General features: G+C 36.7%; 1 protein-coding gene across 3 annotated transcripts in view; it reads right to left on the reverse strand.

Moving 5' to 3' along the window:
• The window catches only part of ZZEF1 (zinc finger ZZ-type and EF-hand domain containing 1), a 60,429-nt gene that overhangs the window by 17,079 nt on the left and 24,141 nt on the right, over nucleotides 1–19,209 (reverse strand). For 2 of the 3 annotated variants that reach the window (XM_052803008.1, XM_052803010.1), the window contains exons 23-42: nucleotides 19,064–19,145; nucleotides 18,231–18,432; nucleotides 16,912–17,060; nucleotides 16,297–16,537; nucleotides 14,641–14,720; nucleotides 13,306–13,399; nucleotides 12,228–12,744; nucleotides 11,408–11,572; nucleotides 10,010–10,129; nucleotides 8,978–9,139; nucleotides 8,220–8,349; nucleotides 7,819–7,957; nucleotides 7,438–7,603; nucleotides 6,597–6,859; nucleotides 5,417–5,589; nucleotides 4,692–4,839; nucleotides 3,972–4,111; nucleotides 3,252–3,529; nucleotides 2,002–2,176; nucleotides 1,331–1,463 (exon numbers count right to left, since the gene is read on the reverse strand). In XM_052803008.1, the coding sequence (XP_052658968.1) occupies nucleotides 1,331–1,463; nucleotides 2,002–2,176; nucleotides 3,252–3,529; nucleotides 3,972–4,111; nucleotides 4,692–4,839; nucleotides 5,417–5,589; nucleotides 6,597–6,859; nucleotides 7,438–7,603; nucleotides 7,819–7,957; nucleotides 8,220–8,349; nucleotides 8,978–9,139; nucleotides 10,010–10,129; nucleotides 11,408–11,572; nucleotides 12,228–12,744; nucleotides 13,306–13,399; nucleotides 14,641–14,720; nucleotides 16,297–16,537; nucleotides 16,912–17,060; nucleotides 18,231–18,432; nucleotides 19,064–19,145 (3,557 nt within the window). The remainder of the gene's footprint in view (nucleotides 1–1,330; nucleotides 1,464–2,001; nucleotides 2,177–3,251; nucleotides 3,530–3,971; nucleotides 4,112–4,691; nucleotides 4,840–5,416; nucleotides 5,590–6,596; nucleotides 6,860–7,437; nucleotides 7,604–7,818; nucleotides 7,958–8,219; nucleotides 8,350–8,977; nucleotides 9,140–10,009; nucleotides 10,130–11,407; nucleotides 11,573–12,227; nucleotides 12,745–13,305; nucleotides 13,400–14,640; nucleotides 14,721–16,296; nucleotides 16,538–16,911; nucleotides 17,061–18,230; nucleotides 18,433–19,063; nucleotides 19,146–19,209) is intronic. The other variant, XM_052803009.1, reaches the window with a different exon arrangement.

The raw sequence follows: 19,209 nt of genomic DNA on the forward strand, positions 1-19,209 counted from the left end.
GGAAAATTCTGTCCTGCAATTGATATGAGGAAATAAATCTTGCTGATCTTACTGTTTAAAACATCACAGTGGGGGAGGGAGCTTTTATATTGAAATCATTCTTCAATATCAAAAAGCAGTTTAGTCTGTTGATTTTTCCAAGTGTCTTTTACACAACTTCAATAGTCAAATCTTAGGACAACCTTTGCTTTATAAACTTCACAATTAATAGGTCATGTATGCCAAAGCTGAAAGCCCTCACTCCTAGAAATCCAACTGATTTGTTATATGTTAAACGTTTAGCTTGACTAACTTTTAAACAAGGTGAAATACAGGAAGAAAATTCTCTCTGGTACAGCAAATGGGCCCCAGGAGGCAGCATCTAGCTCTGGGTTTTTGTTGTTTTCTGGTGGGCTTTGTTGCTGGTTTTTTTTTTTTTAATAGCCTTTAAACACCATAATAGCCAACACACTCTACCGATGTGCCCTAGAATGGATTACTCTAAAACATCCAGACACATTTCCTGGAGTATAGACTATTTCATGCTGTATAGCTTTTTAAAATTTTTGTCTCAAATTTTAGGGGTATCCACATTGTTTTGAAAAGTTCTTCCAGACAGGAAGAAAGCAGAGAAGATAGACTCCTGACATCTTATAAAGCATATGATTAAAGAAGTTAGGCTTGTCCTCATGGCATGCTTTTTTACAGGACCAGGAAAAAACAGCCAACACAGCATCATTCCAGAAGCAATCAATCAATAATAGGTATGTTTGTGTTTGTTCTTGGTCTTCATTTGCTAGTAGGTAGCACACATTGCCCACAGTGGAAACAGGCTCTTCATAAAAACGCAGAGTATTTTTGGAGCAACAAAATGGACTATCCCAAAAACATTCAGGCATTGAACCTTTCCTTTATATAGCAGCACCTAACTACACAGAGGCAGCACATACATTTTTTAAATTTGCAATTGTTTTAAAACATTAAGCACATGTTTGTAAAGGATAAGACACAAGCAGTAAGCAAATCTCAAAACAGAAACAATTGCTTAATCAAAAGCCTATTTCTGAGATTTCTCAATTAATAAAATGGTCTCGACAGTTTCCTAAATCCTTTCCTGAGTAAAAATAAATGTCACAAGTTTCAAAAAGAAAATGAGTCTCCATAATCTTTACTGCAGAAGCTTCACAATTCGGTTTAACCTACGAGCAGAAAGTCAGACAACTTACTAATAATGGAATTCAAACTCTGCAGACCTGTGCAAAGTGGTCTAGTTAAAATATGCTTTTGGGTATCCATAAGAAACTGTAAGGAAATACTCTGATTCTTTGATAAAATGAAAATGTCACAGAACCTGTTTTTCTCTTTCGGGTTTTGATGTCTACTACAACTGCCCTGTTTTTCTCAGTGAAATGCTTCAGGATGATCACATTATGAGGCTCGTTAGCATTATCCATGTACACAGAACGAGTCCCCATACACAGCACCTGAAATTGCAGCAAAAGTTTCAGTTATGATTTGGAATACTTATTTGTAAATACACAGTCATCTTTTATATTGGTTACATTTGCTTATACTTGGTATTGTATTTTTTAGCTGAACAATCTGCTTGCTGCCAGGTATTTGCTGATCTTTAAAAAATGGCAGTTCACTTCTATGAAAAAAATGCCTACAGCAACCAACTTAATGATATATAGGCAATATATCAGAGTTATGACTATCAAGAGTGAGATTAGATTGTTTCACTTGTATAAAAAGCCCTTTTTGATACTAAAACATACTAAGCTGGTTTTCTTGTGATAGTTATAAGTAGCACTCAAAGAAATGCAAGGCAAAACCAGCTACATTATTCTTCATTAGATAAACATTTATTGTGCGCAAGTGGAAAGATGTGAACTCTGACATACAACATGTTTTGTTAGTTTATAATGGATGTCTCCAGTTGATTAAATCTGTAGTATTTAGAAACAGAAACCTAAAAGCGCTAACCAATTTCGTTTCCTTTAGTATCGATAGGCCACTTACCTCAGGAAACCCAACCAGCACCAATAAAGTGAAGATATTGGTGTGCTTTAGCTGGAAGGGCAGCTGCTTAATGCAATGGTCAGTGAAAGCAGCAATCACATTATGCCACTGCGCAGAAGAGTTCAAAGATCGAAGAATATCTGCCATGGAGCTTGCCCAGTCCAGACCTACACGACTGGAAAGCAAGAGCAGTCTGTATTAGGAGGGCTGACTACAGACTTACCTGAAACTATTTTTCCTCAAGACAGCGTATCACTGTTAATCTGTCATAGCTATGGCTTTCATATCATTATATAACTGTTTTTCCAAATACTTGAAGCTTTCATGTCAGCCGACACAGGAATTCTGTATTGTTTTTCATCACTAGAGCATAAACACTACTCTGTTTTCTTAAAGGGTTTACAGTCCCAAATCAAAGTGTCACCTTTAATTCCTAATTTTAGTTTAGAGCTCAAAAGTTTTTCTTTGCACAACAGCAAGTGGTTTATTTCCCATGTACGTGACTACCTCCTCACCCTCTGTGGACTACACAAATAATCTAGAGAGACTGGCCTCCTTGCTCTAAAGTTAGTCTTTGAGAAAATCCTTTCCCTCAGCTGATCCTCTGGATATTCTGCCTTTAAATTTCATATGCTTTTCTATTTGTTTATGAACCTTCCCTGTGAAACATAGCTACAATGAAAAATAACACTGTCATGTTTTAAAAGGCATGACATTAATCTTAGAATGCTTGAGAGCTTTCTCAAGATCTTCAAAATGGAACATCTGCCCTGCCCCTCCTTGCTGTTTCCAGTCCAATTTTACTATACAAAAATATCTCTCTAATACTCTTACGTAAAAGGGCCAGATCCAGAACTCAGCACTGGTGATAGTTACCACATGACACACTCTCCTCCTTTCCCAGGTTACAAAAGAGGTATGTAACTCAATGGGAGAGAATTTATGTCATACAAAAAATTTAGGACTGTATTTTGGTTTTCCTCAAAATTTCCAAACCTTACTTCTTCCACCATAACAAGCTACATAGGTAAGCACAGGAAATTAAGCCACTCTTCAACAGATGGCCTTCTTTTGGAAGGAAATTAAGAGATTCTCACTGCAACAAGGGCTGCAGATGCTAAGCCCTTTCTATGATCAGGGTACAGGTTTAATCGACTTTCTATTAAAAGGCCTCCATGCATGAGGCACACATGAAAGAAAATTAGTATTAGTCATCAGACAGCAACTAATAGGTTTAAAGTAAAAAGCACCTGTCTAAACACACAGCTCCCAGACTGAACAGAAGATGAGTTGTCTTCCAGCCTTCTGGCACTGTAGACCCATCTCCCGCAGCAAACATATTATGTTTGGCTGAAAGGACTTTAGCCACCGCAGCATCCACTTCTGCAGGCATAAGTCTCAGGATTAACTGGCCCAGAAGTCCCAATGTTAAATGATAAGTTTCATTCAGGTGGCCAGCGTTTGAGATTACAACCTGAAACATCAGTGGAAGTATTTGTTCCAGGTTAATCAAGGACATTGTGGAGCCCTACAGAAAAAGAAAAGATCTCAGTAAGGCAAGGAAAGAAAACAAGATTTTTAGTCAAAGTCATGGCACATACAAAAAGCTTCTGTTCTAACTCTCTTTCAAATGGGACAAAAGGAAATGAGAAACTAGGTTCTAACTGTGGTTGTTGACCTCTTAAGCTGACCTGACACGTAAACCTAAATCGATGATTTAAACTTCGCAGGTGTTAAACAGTTAAGATAAGACTGCTTTACAGATAAATTAAAATTCCCTTCCCTTTCCCCACCCAGGAACAAGCCCTTACATTCCTTAGTAATGTGAAATGTCTTAAGACATTCTGATTTGCATTTTATAACACCTAAGCAGCTAGAGCCCATCTCCCACATTTAATTCGCTATGAATTTTATTCATGTTATTTGTGATACCTAGAAAACTACACAGAATGAAAGTAAAAAGAACTAACTGATTTAAAAGGTGGTAACATAGCTGCCAGCAATCCTAGAATCCTCTTCTGAGAGCATTCAGCAAAAACTTGCTCCTGGCTAGGGATTAAAACCTTCTCTGCTTGCTTCTGGGCTGAATCCTCCGAGAGGCCGTCATCTGCTTTTTAAATTAAAACAAAAGAAGAAAATCCCCAAAATTACATTAAAAATAAAGGAAATAGGTGATAGCTTAATTTTTATAATTGCAATCTAAGAATAAAAAAAACTTAAAAAAATTTATTAAAATTTGAAAAGCAAGTCTTTATAAAAGTCTATAAAAGATAGTAGGTAAAGAGATTTACACCATCTACTAAAAAACATATAAAGGATAGTACTACAGACAGATCCATTTAACTATCATAATTCTTACAATACTAGTCTTTAATAGAGCAAGACACTTAATTTCTGGTTCCAAGTACGTAAGAATACACAAGTATTGTGTTAGACCAACAGGAACTATAATCTCTATACATAGATATGTATTGGTGGAATTCTACTCCGATTTCCAGAATCCTTTAAACCAACTGCAAGGTAGCAGTTGTTCAAAGCAGTATGCTTGGCTGGTTTTTACAAAACAGCTTGCCTGCATTAAAGACATTTGCAAATATGCAAAAATGGGTTAGGAATAAAAAAATACAGCTGTTTGCTTTGCATATGAATAGATATTTCTGTGTTAGGGAAAATGAGAAATAATTTTTTACCTGTTGGAGAAACATTATTATCCACAGACAAGTCTGACGCTTGTCTCAAAACAGCTTTCTTTGCAAAGACAGCTTTGCTTTCACTTCCTTGTTTTCCTACTTTATCTTCTGCAGGAGACTGGATTTCATTGCGAGTATCTCCTTTCCCCTAAAAATAAAACAGAGGCACTAAAAGATTAAAACAAAATTTAAACACCTGCAGAAACAACCATGGAAAGAAGGTGCCGGTCATCTGCATCTGACAAACATTTTTCCTCAAATATCAAAACCTTTTTATTGGTTAGGAATTTCTTGATGTATACATGTCTTAAGCTTCCATACAGTGAAAATACATTTTTCTATTTTGCTCGTATCTCTGTGCATAAAATTATTACAACTGTAATAGTTTTATGCACCGTATAAAACTATAGGAAACTCGTTCTCCTACCTAAAGAGTGCTAACAACTAGGCGAAACAATAACTCTTTTAGAAAGAATGATCTTTGCCCCTTCCCCCCAACATTTTTGTGAATCAGTTGCCTGTAAGAACATAAGGTGACACCTTCATCTTTGATCAGGTGGATCTAATAAAAAAAATGAACCAACCAACAACTGTCTCCCCGCCCCCCAACTTTTATGTACAAATGAAATCACTACTATCCATTATTTCAGTTACATATCCAGAATAGGATGTTTAAGCTTCTGAAGGTCACACATCTAACTGATATGGAAATAATAGGTACTTACATTACAATGCGTAAAAGAGCCTGTGCTTGGTTTCTCATCTCTTCCCTTCACTGCTTTATCACCAGTATGACTTTTTGGAGCACCATCTGTGGAAGGACTGACTGAAACAATGTCGTTCTCTGAGAAGGATTCACCTTCTGGTAACATGCAGAGGAGAGCTAAATTTTTCAGACCTGAAAGCAAGAAAGTTATAAAAGCTATTTAGCTGTTGAGTGGCAAGATAGGCAAAAAGCAGAACTGAAACATTTTGAAAGAGAACTGCAAACTTCCCCTCACACACTTCTTGGGAATCTCAACTCCATCAAAGAGATGTTCCCCATCATGTTCATTTAATCATGTAGTTCCATTAAATAACAGTGATGAACAGGTGGTGACATTTCCCACCTCACAAAGATACCATCAGGGTAGAAGTCTTAATTTAAGAAAGTGTTAGAGATACCTCCCAACAGTGTAAATTATGAAAGGTAAATGAAATTTGTCTTAGCTTTTAATCTTCTGACCACTTAAATACTTATACAATAAAACTGTATGTTAAAAACAAACAGATTAAATAATGAGTATGCACAAGTATTTGGTGGTGGTGGTGGTATGTGAGCTGTATTAGAGCTGCTCAAAAAACCTACCAGTAAACTTATTTGAACTTGAGCCTATAGTTTTTGATACATTCAACATAGGTTCTCTATTGTATCACTCTATTTTCTGTAGTAGTTTACAGAAATCCTCATTTCCAAATGGACATCATCCCCAGAAACTTATCTCATACCACAAATAAGGTTAAAAAATTCTTGCCAAGAGATGTAGAACAAAAAACATTTTCCACCAAGTTATTTGCTTTTCTTCAAGTCCTTTGGTTGTCAGTAACACGTTAGTAACAGAACATGAAGCTATATTGATTGATCCCTTTAAAACATCTAAGATGGAAAAAAAAACAACCAAAGAGTTGCCAAGTTGTCTTCAATATTTATGTAAGCATAAAATTAATTTTCTCAAGCACCCTATTTTCCATGTTCCAGTGACCCTGAACGACACTTGTTCTACATTTGCTTTCTACATAAACAGTTATTCTCAGTGAAGTACACAGTAGCTTCCCCTTTCCTTTGGAAACTTCAAAGTGAGTAATCACAGACTTTTCTGACACTTGCTAGAAACCGTTGTTTCAGTGAAGGAGGAGCTGACTCACCTTTTCCATGCTGTGCTTTCATCAAGCAGTCTCCGATGAGCTGTATGCACTGATGTTGCAGAACTCTGGCATGACTGAGGACCTGTGAATCTAGTTTCTCTCCTTCTACTTCCTCCCCATTTGCCAGATCTGCACTGTAGAGAGTCAAAGCTGCAAACAACAGCCAGGAATAATTGTGGACATATGGCTGGATGAGCCTCTGTCGGTCACTGATTCGAATAGTCACCATTGGATACACTGTGATGCTGTGAGTGGGCAAGTGACTGAAAGAAGAAGGTAAATAATTTTGAAATGCAGCCACTTTCTTGCTAACCAGTGTAGTTAGCAACACATGACACATTTACAGGAAACTATGAAAAAACCAACACATTCCAGAGTTTCAAACTGTAGACCTTCAAGTGCTGTAAACTGTCAGAGCCTCACTGACTTCAGTAGTGCTCATTTAACAGAACCTGAACTGTCACGAGAGCTCCTGCTCTAGAAATGAAATTTTTTAAGATCTCTTCCATCAAGCACTGAAACCTATGTTGTCTAACCACAGTGCTGTTCATTTCTTTTATCCTATCATTCAGGGTTGATAACTGTCCTGCAACTTTCACAGCCATGGCTAGAAAACAATTGCTACTGAGTTACTTCAGAGGTTGGGGCAGGTTTCCAAACTGCAGAAATTTTTGCTGAACTGGTCCTGTACTTGCTACGTTTCCCCAAAGGACAACAACTAGATGTTCTGATGACAGATGCAACCTTGTAGAAAGCAGTATGAGAATGACTGATTGTACTTAGTTGCTAATTATCACTTTTCTGCCAAGTGAAGTGCAGATCATAATCACATATTTAATACCTGTCAGAGTATTTCTTTGCAGAATAGCATCCATAGCAAAGGTCAAAGTCATCACACACGTTGCAGTTCATTCTCCGACCTATGATAACTCCTTGACAGTGATCACAGGCATACTCCATGTTAACCATTTCATGGTCATCCTCATGTCCTTCGGGTTTAACTCCACCTGTAAAGAAATATTTTAAGATTTCCCTGTAAATCCTTTTTGATAGAGGATCTTTCTTAGTTTCAAGTTCACGTTCAGATTAGGAAAAGAAAGGCTTAACATTTCTAAAATATCCAGAAGAAAAGTTTTTCACTTTATTTTATGTATAATGTAGAAGACACTATTTCGCCATCGAGCATAGGGTTTTAAGGGTGGGTTTTTTTAATGACTCTTACCAAGAAAACAAGTTTTACATAGATCCATGTCATTGCATTGCAGACAGCGGTAGCGATGCCATGGTGCAATTTCATCACAGCCATCGCAGGATATATCCACATTTAACAGGTCACAGTAACGAGCAACAAACATGTGCATCTAGAGCAATAAATGGACACAATTTACTTGAGTATTATTTTCTGACTTTGAGGAAGCTCTTTTTAGACAGAAAGCAGAACAATTCCCCTGCAAAAAAAGGGATGGGGATCTTTTCATCATTTTAGACTTTTGAAGGCCTACAGGGAGCCAGGGATCCAACTCATGAAAAATCAGTTTAAGCCAGATTCCTTTCTCTCCTTTAGGCTTTTAAAAGTCTCCTATTTACCCCTTCCACAGGTAAATAAGCAAATCATGAGGTCACCTTTCTCTGCTTCTCTGGGTCAGCTTGCGCTATCTTTTCATACCAGGTCTCAAACATTACATCCTGACATTCATCCATCCACTCACAGTTTTGCTTGTAGTCTGCAATTTCATCTTCTTCACTCCACTGACTAAAAGAAAAAGCTCAAAATTAAGTTTGAATGCAATCAGGCCTCCCAAATTAGAACAAAGTACTATAACATGTTAATAAAAAAGAATTGCAGGAACTCCAGTTCACTTGGTTAATATATGACCATATAGACACCTGCTTCTTGCCTCTGTGACAAGTTCTTAAATAAATATGGGGACCATAATGCAAAATCAGAAAAATCTACACTTACAAAACTGCTTTTGGTAATGCTAGCCTATCAGATGAGACATTTTAAAAGCTTTTTGGCTTTCACATTTGCTCACATGTAAGAAGTACAACTACTATAAAATTGCAACATGCAGGTGTTAAAAACATTTGGTATTTATTAAGACAAGAAACAGCATTATCTACCTCCTGCTACACTGCTAAACAACTGAAGTGTTCCCGCAGTAATCAGGTTAAAGATAAAATTTTAATAGTTTTTGCACTAGTAATGCTGCAAAAAATTTCAAATACTTCAGTTAAGCCCTCAGATACTGGCCAAAATTATGCCATACTTGTTAATAGTACTTTTACTGCTTGTTCCAGCACAAAGTTCAGGAGCCTTGCTTGGTAAAAATAGCGTCAATAGTTAGCACCATGTGAAAGTTGCATTCTTCGTGACTCACCAAATGATACTGTCATGAATACTTATATTTTCTTGTGATGTAGTCATAAGAAGATGTGGTAACTGAATCTCAACAAAAAAGGAAAGATCGCTTGGTTCCCAACTCATATCCAAAAGGTGAAGGAGAGTTGTCTGCACACATGATAAGGCAGGAAGCAATGACCTAAATAAAAACACAAGACAGTAAAACATGACAGCTCTCACCTGACGTTGAAATAGCATATTTGGGGAGCAAGGAGGGACAACCACTGTACACTGATTTCCAGGCTTTACTCTGCATTAAATTAACTAGGTGGCAGAAACTCAGGTTTACTAATGCATAAACTTACAAAATTTAGCAAGAAGCACAGCCAATACAATTTGAAATAAAGATGCTATCCTCTCCTTTATGGATCCAGCTGAAACAGAGCTTATGCTATAGCCTGAGCATTAGCAAGAGCGTTTGTCTCTTCTCTGCAGTACATTTTCTTGATATTTGCAGGAACAACTTCTCTCTGAAACCTTTGCCATGTTCAGTTGAAACTGGACAAAGGACTTGGAAGTTATTAGCAGGGAAACAGACACTATGGTCACAAAATTCTCATTTCTTTAGGACACCTGGCTATAAATCCCAACAATTTTAACCAGAATGTTACCAAAACACGAGCTTTAGCATTAAATAATGGTTGCAGAATTGTGGTATTTATTGTGGCATTACTCTTGCCAAAGTATTCCACAATAAATTTTCTATTTCTAGTATTTTACTGCTAAGCTTCAGAAACACATTACAGAATTATAACTACAAAATGCAGTAAGTCAAGGCTTTAACATTGATAAATTTATTGTGCTTTCCTGCATAGTATTAATAAAAAGGTAATTTGGCATATTTGATCACAAGATCAAGGCTCCTTATTTAGTTTGGTAAATAAAGCAAAAGTATAGTCAAACTTAAGTAAGGAATTAAACAATAAATAACAAATGACACAGGAAGAGGTGAGGAAGAACAGGAAAAAAAAAATCAAATCACGTAAGTAATGCAAGCAATGTACTGTACCTGTCATTAATAGTACTAAATCCCTTCACAGAATTTACCAGGAACAAAACAAGCTGATAGTAGGACTCTCGAATCTCTTTGTGTAGCTCAGCACCACAGCCTTCCAGGTTTCCGAAGTAGCTAGAAATTAAAGACTCAGTTTAGTATTCTAGAATTCATGGCTACATGTTAGGTAGCATGGTTTGTGCAAATTTTACAAACGGACAATCTTTTAAACACTCCCCACAAATGGAAAGGAAGTTAGTTTTGTTTAAAATGCAGTCTGCCACTTTCAAAGAAAAATAAAAGAATCCTGTACCAGGAATCAGAAGTTAAGAAACAAAACAGGAAAAGAAAATATTCTCATGGCACTAACAAAAGAACTTTCCCTTCAAATTAAAAAAGTGCTTTACAAAAATCTAATCAAGATCTTAAAGGAAGTCAGTGCACTGCAAGATGACCATAAAAAGCTCTTGACAAGCAAGAAACCAGGCAACAGAGTTCAGACAGCACTGGCCAGACACACAATAGAAATCAGACCTAAATTCATGAACCAAAACAGCATAGCATTAGCTCTGAGATAGCGCTTTCTAGTTGTAGGGCTTTCTAGTTGTACTGAAAAAACTTCAAATTATCTTTCTTTACTTAGAACAACAATTGCACATGCATATAATCAATATGATCTTTTTGCCTCTTTTTTTGTGTACATGCATGCCCTATAACTGGTACATCGCTAATAGCACTGCAGACTTTAGCTTGCATGTCCATCACTTTAGCCTCTGGCACACAAGTGGAATACATCACCCCACAATAAAATTTGTCCTGTACAGGTATCACATCCAAAGTTATGAAAATTCATGAACAAGCAAATGCTTGACTAACAAGACATAACATGCACCATTCTTGGAAGACAGTTGTTCTGCCAGATAGGTTTTACCTTGATTTACAAAGTAAGTTCACAAAAATTATAAAGATGCAATGCTACATAAGTAATCACAAGTTAAATGGGTTAGATCATTACAGCTTTACTGGACGAGAAAGAAACCAATCTAGAATTAGACAGGAACTTAAACTAAAGCAATAACTGAAGACTCTACAATCTTTTTGAGTTTGTTGTGATCTGGTTGGAACTGTAAAGATGTTTCTAGGTATCCACGCTGTGATTCAACTGCATGATACCCACTGGCATGAATAGCTGTACAACTAAGTCCCAACTGAACATAATTATTAATTTTTTTAAATGAAGCACGCAAGTTATGCACAGTAGCCTAAAAACTAATCCTCAAGTCATATTTTTATTATCCACATGGATAAAAATCCAGTAACTTTCTACTGTTTTCAGTAGACATGACTGGGAGAACGCAAGGACTAAGACATATTAAATCACATGGTTGAGACTTCGTCTAAATAATTACTTACTTTGTAAAGTCTTTCTGACAGGCTAGAAGTTCTAAGAGAAAAAGTACACACGGTGGATGAAAACAGTGTGGCTGCCCAAGTGAGTCTAGGCACTGGCGGATTGTCTTGAGCACTTCCATAATACTCTGCCCTTGGGATTTTCTCAAAGCAAGAACCTTTAAAACACTAAGAAGAGCAAAAAACATCTATGAGGACTTCAAAACATTGTGCTTAAAATAACCGAAATAAGTCACAATTCAAGAAGTACTTAACTAGTTAAACAAGAGTTTGGTATCTAAAATTTCAATTGTATTTCAGCAGTGGTATATTGCAGTTGGAGTGAGTGATAAAGCTTCAACCAGAATCCAGCATTTCCTCCACTAGTCCAAGTTTTAGAGCCTAAAATAGACAAGCTGGGAATTGGAAATCTCTCTTTTCATTTACATTTTCAGAATACCAGGTAATTTAATAAGAGATGCAACTACTCTATATTTGGTATCAAGGATTTCTAGTGCTGCTATACCATGTCTTCACTGTTTGCAGATGAGAAGTAAAATGCCACTGCAAACAGATCTCAGAAAGCAAGACAAGAAACAGCCAAGTAATTGTTTTTCATGTTCTGAAGTTCTATGTGACAGAAGTGAATCAAAGGAAATAATACTCTCTACGAGCCCCTACACAGTTGTGAATCACTGAAGTTTGATACAAAAATCTGACAACTATTTACGTACAAAATTATTTTCAATGCTATCTTGTGGCTAGAAGATGTTTTATTCCACCTGAAGAGGTCTGAAGACAAGTTTCTGTATTTTATAATTGGCAACATTTTCAATTTGCTTACCTTTCATGTGAAAGCGATTGATCCTTAATAAAATCTAGTATGTTTTTCAATATAGGATATTTCTCCTTCACAGTAGGCACGGCTCTCGGCTCTTCCATTGATCTGAAAGACAGCAGCCTTAGTCTTCCACGGCTGAACTGAGATTTTCGTGTAGGAGTGGAAGGAGGTGATGATATATCTTCTTGCTGTGAAACTGTATTCTCAACAGGCTTACTGTGAAATGCAGATGCTTCTTCTGTTTGGAGGGGGTCTGGAACTTGTTTAATCTTCCTATCAGATTTTATCATTTGGCCCCCCTCTTTTGAAACAGAATGAGTTACTCCATTGGAAGACAATGAGTGTGCTGCCTGGAAGTCTGTGTCCACAACAGAACCTTTTCTTTGGCATTTGTCACTGACATACTGTTGGATATCATCAATATTTTGGGCTTCCAAACTGTCTGAAGCAGAATCTTTCGTCTTTGCTCTTACAGGCAAAAAATTCAGTAACAAAAGGCTCTTCTGCATACAAAGTTTTGCTGCAGCACAAAAATTGGAAGAGTTAAAATTATGACAACAGAACACCAAACTTGCTATCTTCTGCTTAGGAAGAAAGTGATTTATCTTGTTTCTTCTGAGCTAAGAGCGCTAGAAAATACTGTTTTTCTTATTATATTGATCATGACACTATCAGTTACTTAATTTTAGATTTCCAAATGCTAAATTTGAATAATCACACTGAACCATATGAAGCACACAGTAGTCGATGAGAACACATTTTATTCTAATAACAAATCAGCTGCTATTCTAACATCAGTTAATTGTGGTATCTACAAAAATAGATGAACGTTATGTTCAGAACCAGATAACCCAAGTGAGAGGTCACTCCCTGTAGAATTTTCTCATGTACTATTTTCTGCAAAGAATAGCAGAACACAATCCCAGATAGTTCATGTAATGTATACTAGTTTATCTCTTAAGGTATTAAAAAGTAATAGTTGCTAATTTACCTTTTACAGCAAAAATAATGACAAGATTTACAAGGCAATGCTTCACGAAACTACCTGGAATGCTTATACATTTGGAAAGGCAACACTTACCAAGAGTTTCTGGGTTCACCTCACTTGCCTCTGTGTTCTGCTTCTCCTCAGTATCATTTCCCCTACCCATGAGGGATTTCTGCTTCATTTCCAACTGCAGATAGGATGTTAAAATAGTTAAAATATGACTCCCCCTGTATATCTATACAGCAAGGCAGTATGAAGACTGCATTGCATTAAAGGAATTTAATCTCAGGAACAGATGACAGTATTTACTATTCCCTACTGCAGAACAAAACACCCAGTAGTCTAAAAGAGCAGTACCTAAACTACCAGAGCAGATACCACAGCCTCATACCGAGATGCTCAAGGTTTGTAGGCTGAGACCCTTCCTTGTCGTGTGACTGGATGTGCATCAGCCCTCCAAGAAAAAGAAGGCTTCCCCTTTACCCCCAGCATTCAAGAAAAGATATACATCTAGTCATGAGATAAGATTCTCCAAAAGCATCATGTCATCTAACTACTGAGTACTGTCAGAGGCAAACACCACCTGTCATGCAACATGTACAACGCAATTACTCATCTTAACATGCATCTGCACTCATTGCATGTCTAGTGCATCAAGCTGCCAGGAATTCTTACAGGCAGGAAAGAGGAGGGAGGAGGTCACAACATACTAGAACTAATTAACTAATTTGGTGGGCTCACATCTGAAGGGCTCACAAGAGTAGCAGAAAAGCAGGCCATGGTAGCTGTTCTCAATTAGCTGTTCTCAAAGGCCATGCATGTAGTTGTTGACATTTAGAGTCTCCTACAGACCAGTGAAATCTAAATGAATTTTGGCTCTCTGCAGCTGCAGGAGATGACGCAGACACCTCTCACCAGGTTGTGAGCTGATGACAGCAGCTCTTGACATAAGGCTTATGTTTCAAGGAAAATTACATGCAAAAAACATACACTGAACTGAAGCCAGTTACTTGCTTGTCAAAGAAGCAATTACTTCCTTTTCTGTTAGAGCTGCACTACTGCGAGAACGATGTTTAAGACAGATTTCTTTCTATGCTATACCTCAAAAGAACTCCAACTGCTATGTAAGAATCTTCCTAATTAACAACACACATTCTTGCTGAAAAATAACACAAATTTAACTGATTTTGAGTCAAATTCAGTCCTAAATACTCATGATGACACATCTGGGGCTGAGGGAAGGAGTAGAGTGTAAGAATGCTTAAATGTTTAAGTTTGAAGTATAGAAGTGAATATATGTTCTTCCTAAGTGAAAACAGTTGACCTAGAATCACTGAAGGAAAACATGGTTCCACTCTACTCCTTAACATTGCATTGCAAAATATTAAGGTAAATGACATTAATAGATATCCTTCTGAGTGATCTTACCATCCATATTCTAATTGAATCAGCCAGGGAATATACTTGTGCAAACTCATCACTCAAAGGCACCTTGCCTCCACTGTTAACTAGAAATGAGAGAAAGAAGAGTCCTGTTTATTTACAGCTCCATTTTTACACAGCTTGACTACTTAACTAAAATTTTGCTAGAGCCTTCCCTTCATCTCTTAGTCAATACTTGGAATTATGCCTGTAAGAAAAATAGGGAATAAAACCTGCCAATTTTCATACGTCTTAAATACATAAACTGCACCTTGACAGAGTTATTTGCAAAGTTAAATTATGAATATCTTTCTCATCTCTTCCCAGAATTGATGCCTGCAGCTGTGGAAAATAAAAACCTCTCCCTATACATGCAAATATCACTAATGTAAACCAACATCAGAATAATCAAGAAATGCTTACTACTAACTTAAAGCTCTCTATATGTATTTAGTTATCAAATTTTTTTTTCTCTTTTGTTTTATGCTATGAATTTCTGGAATGGACTTTCAAGATCAATTTACAAAAATTAAAGACCTGACAAAACAGTTCCCATCAAATGGCCTGGCCTGACAATGACTATAGAGAAAAAGACATTCCTATTCAGGGTCTTCCCTCTCCCATTCCCCCATTTTTTAAAATTTCTTTTTTCCTTCTTCTCAGCATCACTTGTACATACTTGACATGGTATAGGTGAACATGGGTCCTGAAATTAGTCTGCCCCAACAAGACAAACAGATGAAGCTATTAACATAACAGTAGGATGGATATTTTATCCACTCATTAATATTTTTCCTGAGCTACCACAGTTTTAAATCTTACTCAGAAAATTAGATCAATTGTCAGACATAGACAAAATGACTAAAGGCAATAACCACTTCAGTCATCAAGTCAGTCTGTGTCAATCATTTTTACCCATAACTTTATAGCTCAAAATGCAAAATGTTTAGCTTCAAAATTGTGACAGAAAGTGAAAGCCTAAAATGAAACCTTTCAAAACCAAGTAACACTTATTATCCAATACTGCAAACATATCAATAAGCTTAATGGAAGGACTGTGTAAGTTAAAAAGTTGTTCACTTTACCTACTGAAAATATATAAATTGTAATACAACAGACATTATACAAGTTAAAAGCAAAACATTACCTTCTATTTAAGACAAAAAAAAAAAAAAAAAGTATTTTGAGGATGCCAAGGTTAGTTTCCACAGTATAATGTTTTGGGAGGTAATTCACACCTCCTCCACCCCCAACATTTAAAAACATATATAAGTTGGTGCTGGCTTTTTAGAAAAGCTACAATAAGAGTGGAAAATGATGTAAGAACCTCTAATTATTGGGAGCCACATTGTTCTGAATTAAAACCCCAGAGGACATCACTACTGTCTTTGGGTATATTCTTATGAGGCTTAGTTGGTAGCTTATGATAGTTATTAATATTTGGACACAGCACTGAAGATAAAAAAGCATATATTAATATAAAACAAACACTCTAGAGATAAGGCTCACCTAGTCTACCTAAATGACGACTTCTTTATACAGAACATCTTTTAAAAAATTGTCACACTAAACTGATTTTTCAAAGTTTATAAACTGAACTATAGGACAGTCTTTTACAAACTTTAAGTCTTCGTTATTAAGATAGTCTAATATTAAAGTTACCATATTTTTGAAGCTTCTCATACAAATCTGGAGTGAGATACACCAAAGCAGCAAATGTTGAGTTCACAGCTTGATCAACAGTAGAACCAGCAACTATATCTGTCTTTGGGGTCTGTTTTTTACATGCCTGTATAAGTCCTTTGAAAAGTTCAGATTTTTGCCCACTGAAGTCCTGGGCAGGATCTGATTTTGCAAAGTCGATAAGAAAGTTACGGCAGTCATCTTGGTGAGAGCTCCTAGCCTAGAAAGAATGTTAGAAAACATTTCCTTTAATATTATCTGAAAAATTGTTGCAGTTCATTTCTACAATCAGTACATCTACTGCAGTTGAGCAACCCATCTAATGAACGATGGCCCTGCCCAAGGCCAGGGACATGAATTAGATGATCTTAGAAGGTCCCTCCCAACTATTCCATGATTCTATGAAAATGGAAACTAATAAAGGGCACAGAACAACAGTTTCTTTCCTCCTTGATATTTGAATCAAACAGCACAAGTGATGACAACTTTAGCACAACAGCATATGCTTAAGGACTTATCAACTACTTAAGTCTGAATGAAACTGTGATACACAGGGATTTCATGCCAATGAAACAAAAGCAGTGGTGTAAGTACCTCTTTTTTATCTTGGTGCAATCTACTGCTTTGACTGGCTCTGGGGAGTGCCTCAGGACACATCTGATGCCTGAAGACAGGTTTCCACAGAGGAGAATTAAGAACTGATGTTACTTTCAAAGGAGGCAAGTCTGCTTCACTACCTAGTTCTGCAAGAAATTCAGAAGAGACACTTCAGTTACTAAATATTTTTGTTAATTTTTAGATTAATGAAAATAATAAGTGTTAAATGTCCAGTAAGGAAAAAAAATGCAAATAAACTGAGCAAGTAATTTAACAACTGTTTCTCTAATGTGGTGCAGAAAACTGATGTATCCTTTCTTTAACGATAGCATCAATATCTTATAGTGACAATATGTTACATTACGGAAGGACTTTAAATTAAACATTTCTGTTGTACTTTGAACCATAGAAATTCCCCAATTTGCAAGAGAGTTTAAAAGCTTTTTCTCCTACCAAAGACATAATAATTCACTATATGTAAGCATGCTTATATCAAGAAAGGAATAAAATATTCTAAGATAAGAACACTTCAATTAGTTCCCTAAATTCACAGGTGAGTACCAGCCTAATTTTCCAAGGTAAGTACTGACCACCTGATTGCAGCAAGAACTCTTTAACCTTAACTTCTCCAAAGTGGTGAATGAACTGAGATTTAGGAAGCTAGATAGAAGTGTTATGGTTTTGAAATTAAAGATTAAACAATTCTTTTTTCTTCTTATGACATCCATCTCACATTTTGTATTTTACTTATTTTCAGTGGCCCAAATCCTTACTCTACTTAAGTTCTGGAATTAGCCAAACTTAATTTGTGAATTCAAATCTAAATCAATACCAAATGCTCACGTTAAACTTTTTAAATCATTTGTGTTATATTTTTTTGAGTTTGTTGGCTCCATACTCATAGCACCAATATGGGGTGGATCACAGCACTAGCGAACAATTTTAAAAGAACAAAAGAACAGGAAAAACAGAAGATTGGGCAAACTCCGACATTACTTCATAAATGTAATTCAGCTTAGTATAATTACTTCCAGGTGTCTGTGTCTTCCTAACACTGGCTTCGGAATACTAGAGAAATCAGTGATCCCTGTGACATTCTCAGAGCAGTCCCACAGAACGGCAGCCAGGCTTGCCACAAAAAGCAGGTATAGCTCAATGACCAAACTTTGTTAAGCAGCAATACAGCAAGTCTTCCATCTTCAGTCAAGAGAGAAATACAAAAGGAACTTTGTTTTCACAGGGGATTTGAAACATAAGGACCTTGTATCTCCTCTTTATATGGCATCAAAACTTCTGGAGCTATTAAACGCACTCACCTCGTAGAGATTTCAGTGCCATACTTCGGGAAGCCAAGCGCCCCATCAACCGGGATACAAGAAGCTGTAAATCCAAGCCCCAAGAAACGGCAACATCTGGTAGGCCATAAGCAGTGACGGAAAACTTGTAGCCCCACTCATTATTACTGCTGTCAGAGTGAAAGAGAAACTGCAGCCGTGGGCCAGCCTTAAAGGTCACTTTCTACAGAGCAACAAAACAGTCATTTTGCCAAATGTACATGACAGGAAGACGTTTCAGGGTAATGAATTTCCTTCAGCAAGTGTGGTTTTCAGTATTATGTTCTGTCCATCTAATTTCCCCCACCATCTGAATGAGAAACCCACAATACTAAGCAGGTAAAACTTTTATTCAATAGCTTAATGAGGAATTTTATAGATGATTGAGCTTTAGAAGTCAGAGCCATAAAACAACAGAGAAGCATCCCATTTGAGTAGGTGTCATTGAAGAAAGAGTGTAGCCACAGGAAGCGCTATGCTCATCTCATGATGTAAAAAATTGCGAGGGCAGTGTCTCAATGAGTAAGTTTTACTCATGTGGTTACTGGCAGTTAAACATGATTATTACTTTTCATTTTGACTGACTGCTGCTTTGATAACAGCAACAAAGAGGGATTCCTTTACTCATTCACTCCTTTTATTTGCATCATTGCAGACTTTCTTCCTCACCTCCTGCCCCCCACCTTTGAGAGGGAATAAACACACACACATGCATGGGAGCATACATCCTTTTAAACAATAGGTTTTCCACGTGGTTCATAAGAATGTCCTAAAATTGGATATATCACTTGGTTCAGAATTTTAAAGGTGCTCACCTTAGGCCACTTCTCAGTGCCAACCTTTGTATCGTAACGAGTTTTTGCACCTCTGGCATCAGTAAACTCCAGGTAATCATACCTGTGAAAATTGCAATTCATTACTTCCAAATTTACTTCTTAAGTTTTGGGGGAAGATGTTTGTT

Source organism: Harpia harpyja, chromosome 12, assembly GCF_026419915.1.
Source record: "Harpia harpyja isolate bHarHar1 chromosome 12, bHarHar1 primary haplotype, whole genome shotgun sequence".
NCBI classification, from domain to species: Eukaryota; Metazoa; Chordata; class Aves; order Accipitriformes; family Accipitridae; genus Harpia; species Harpia harpyja.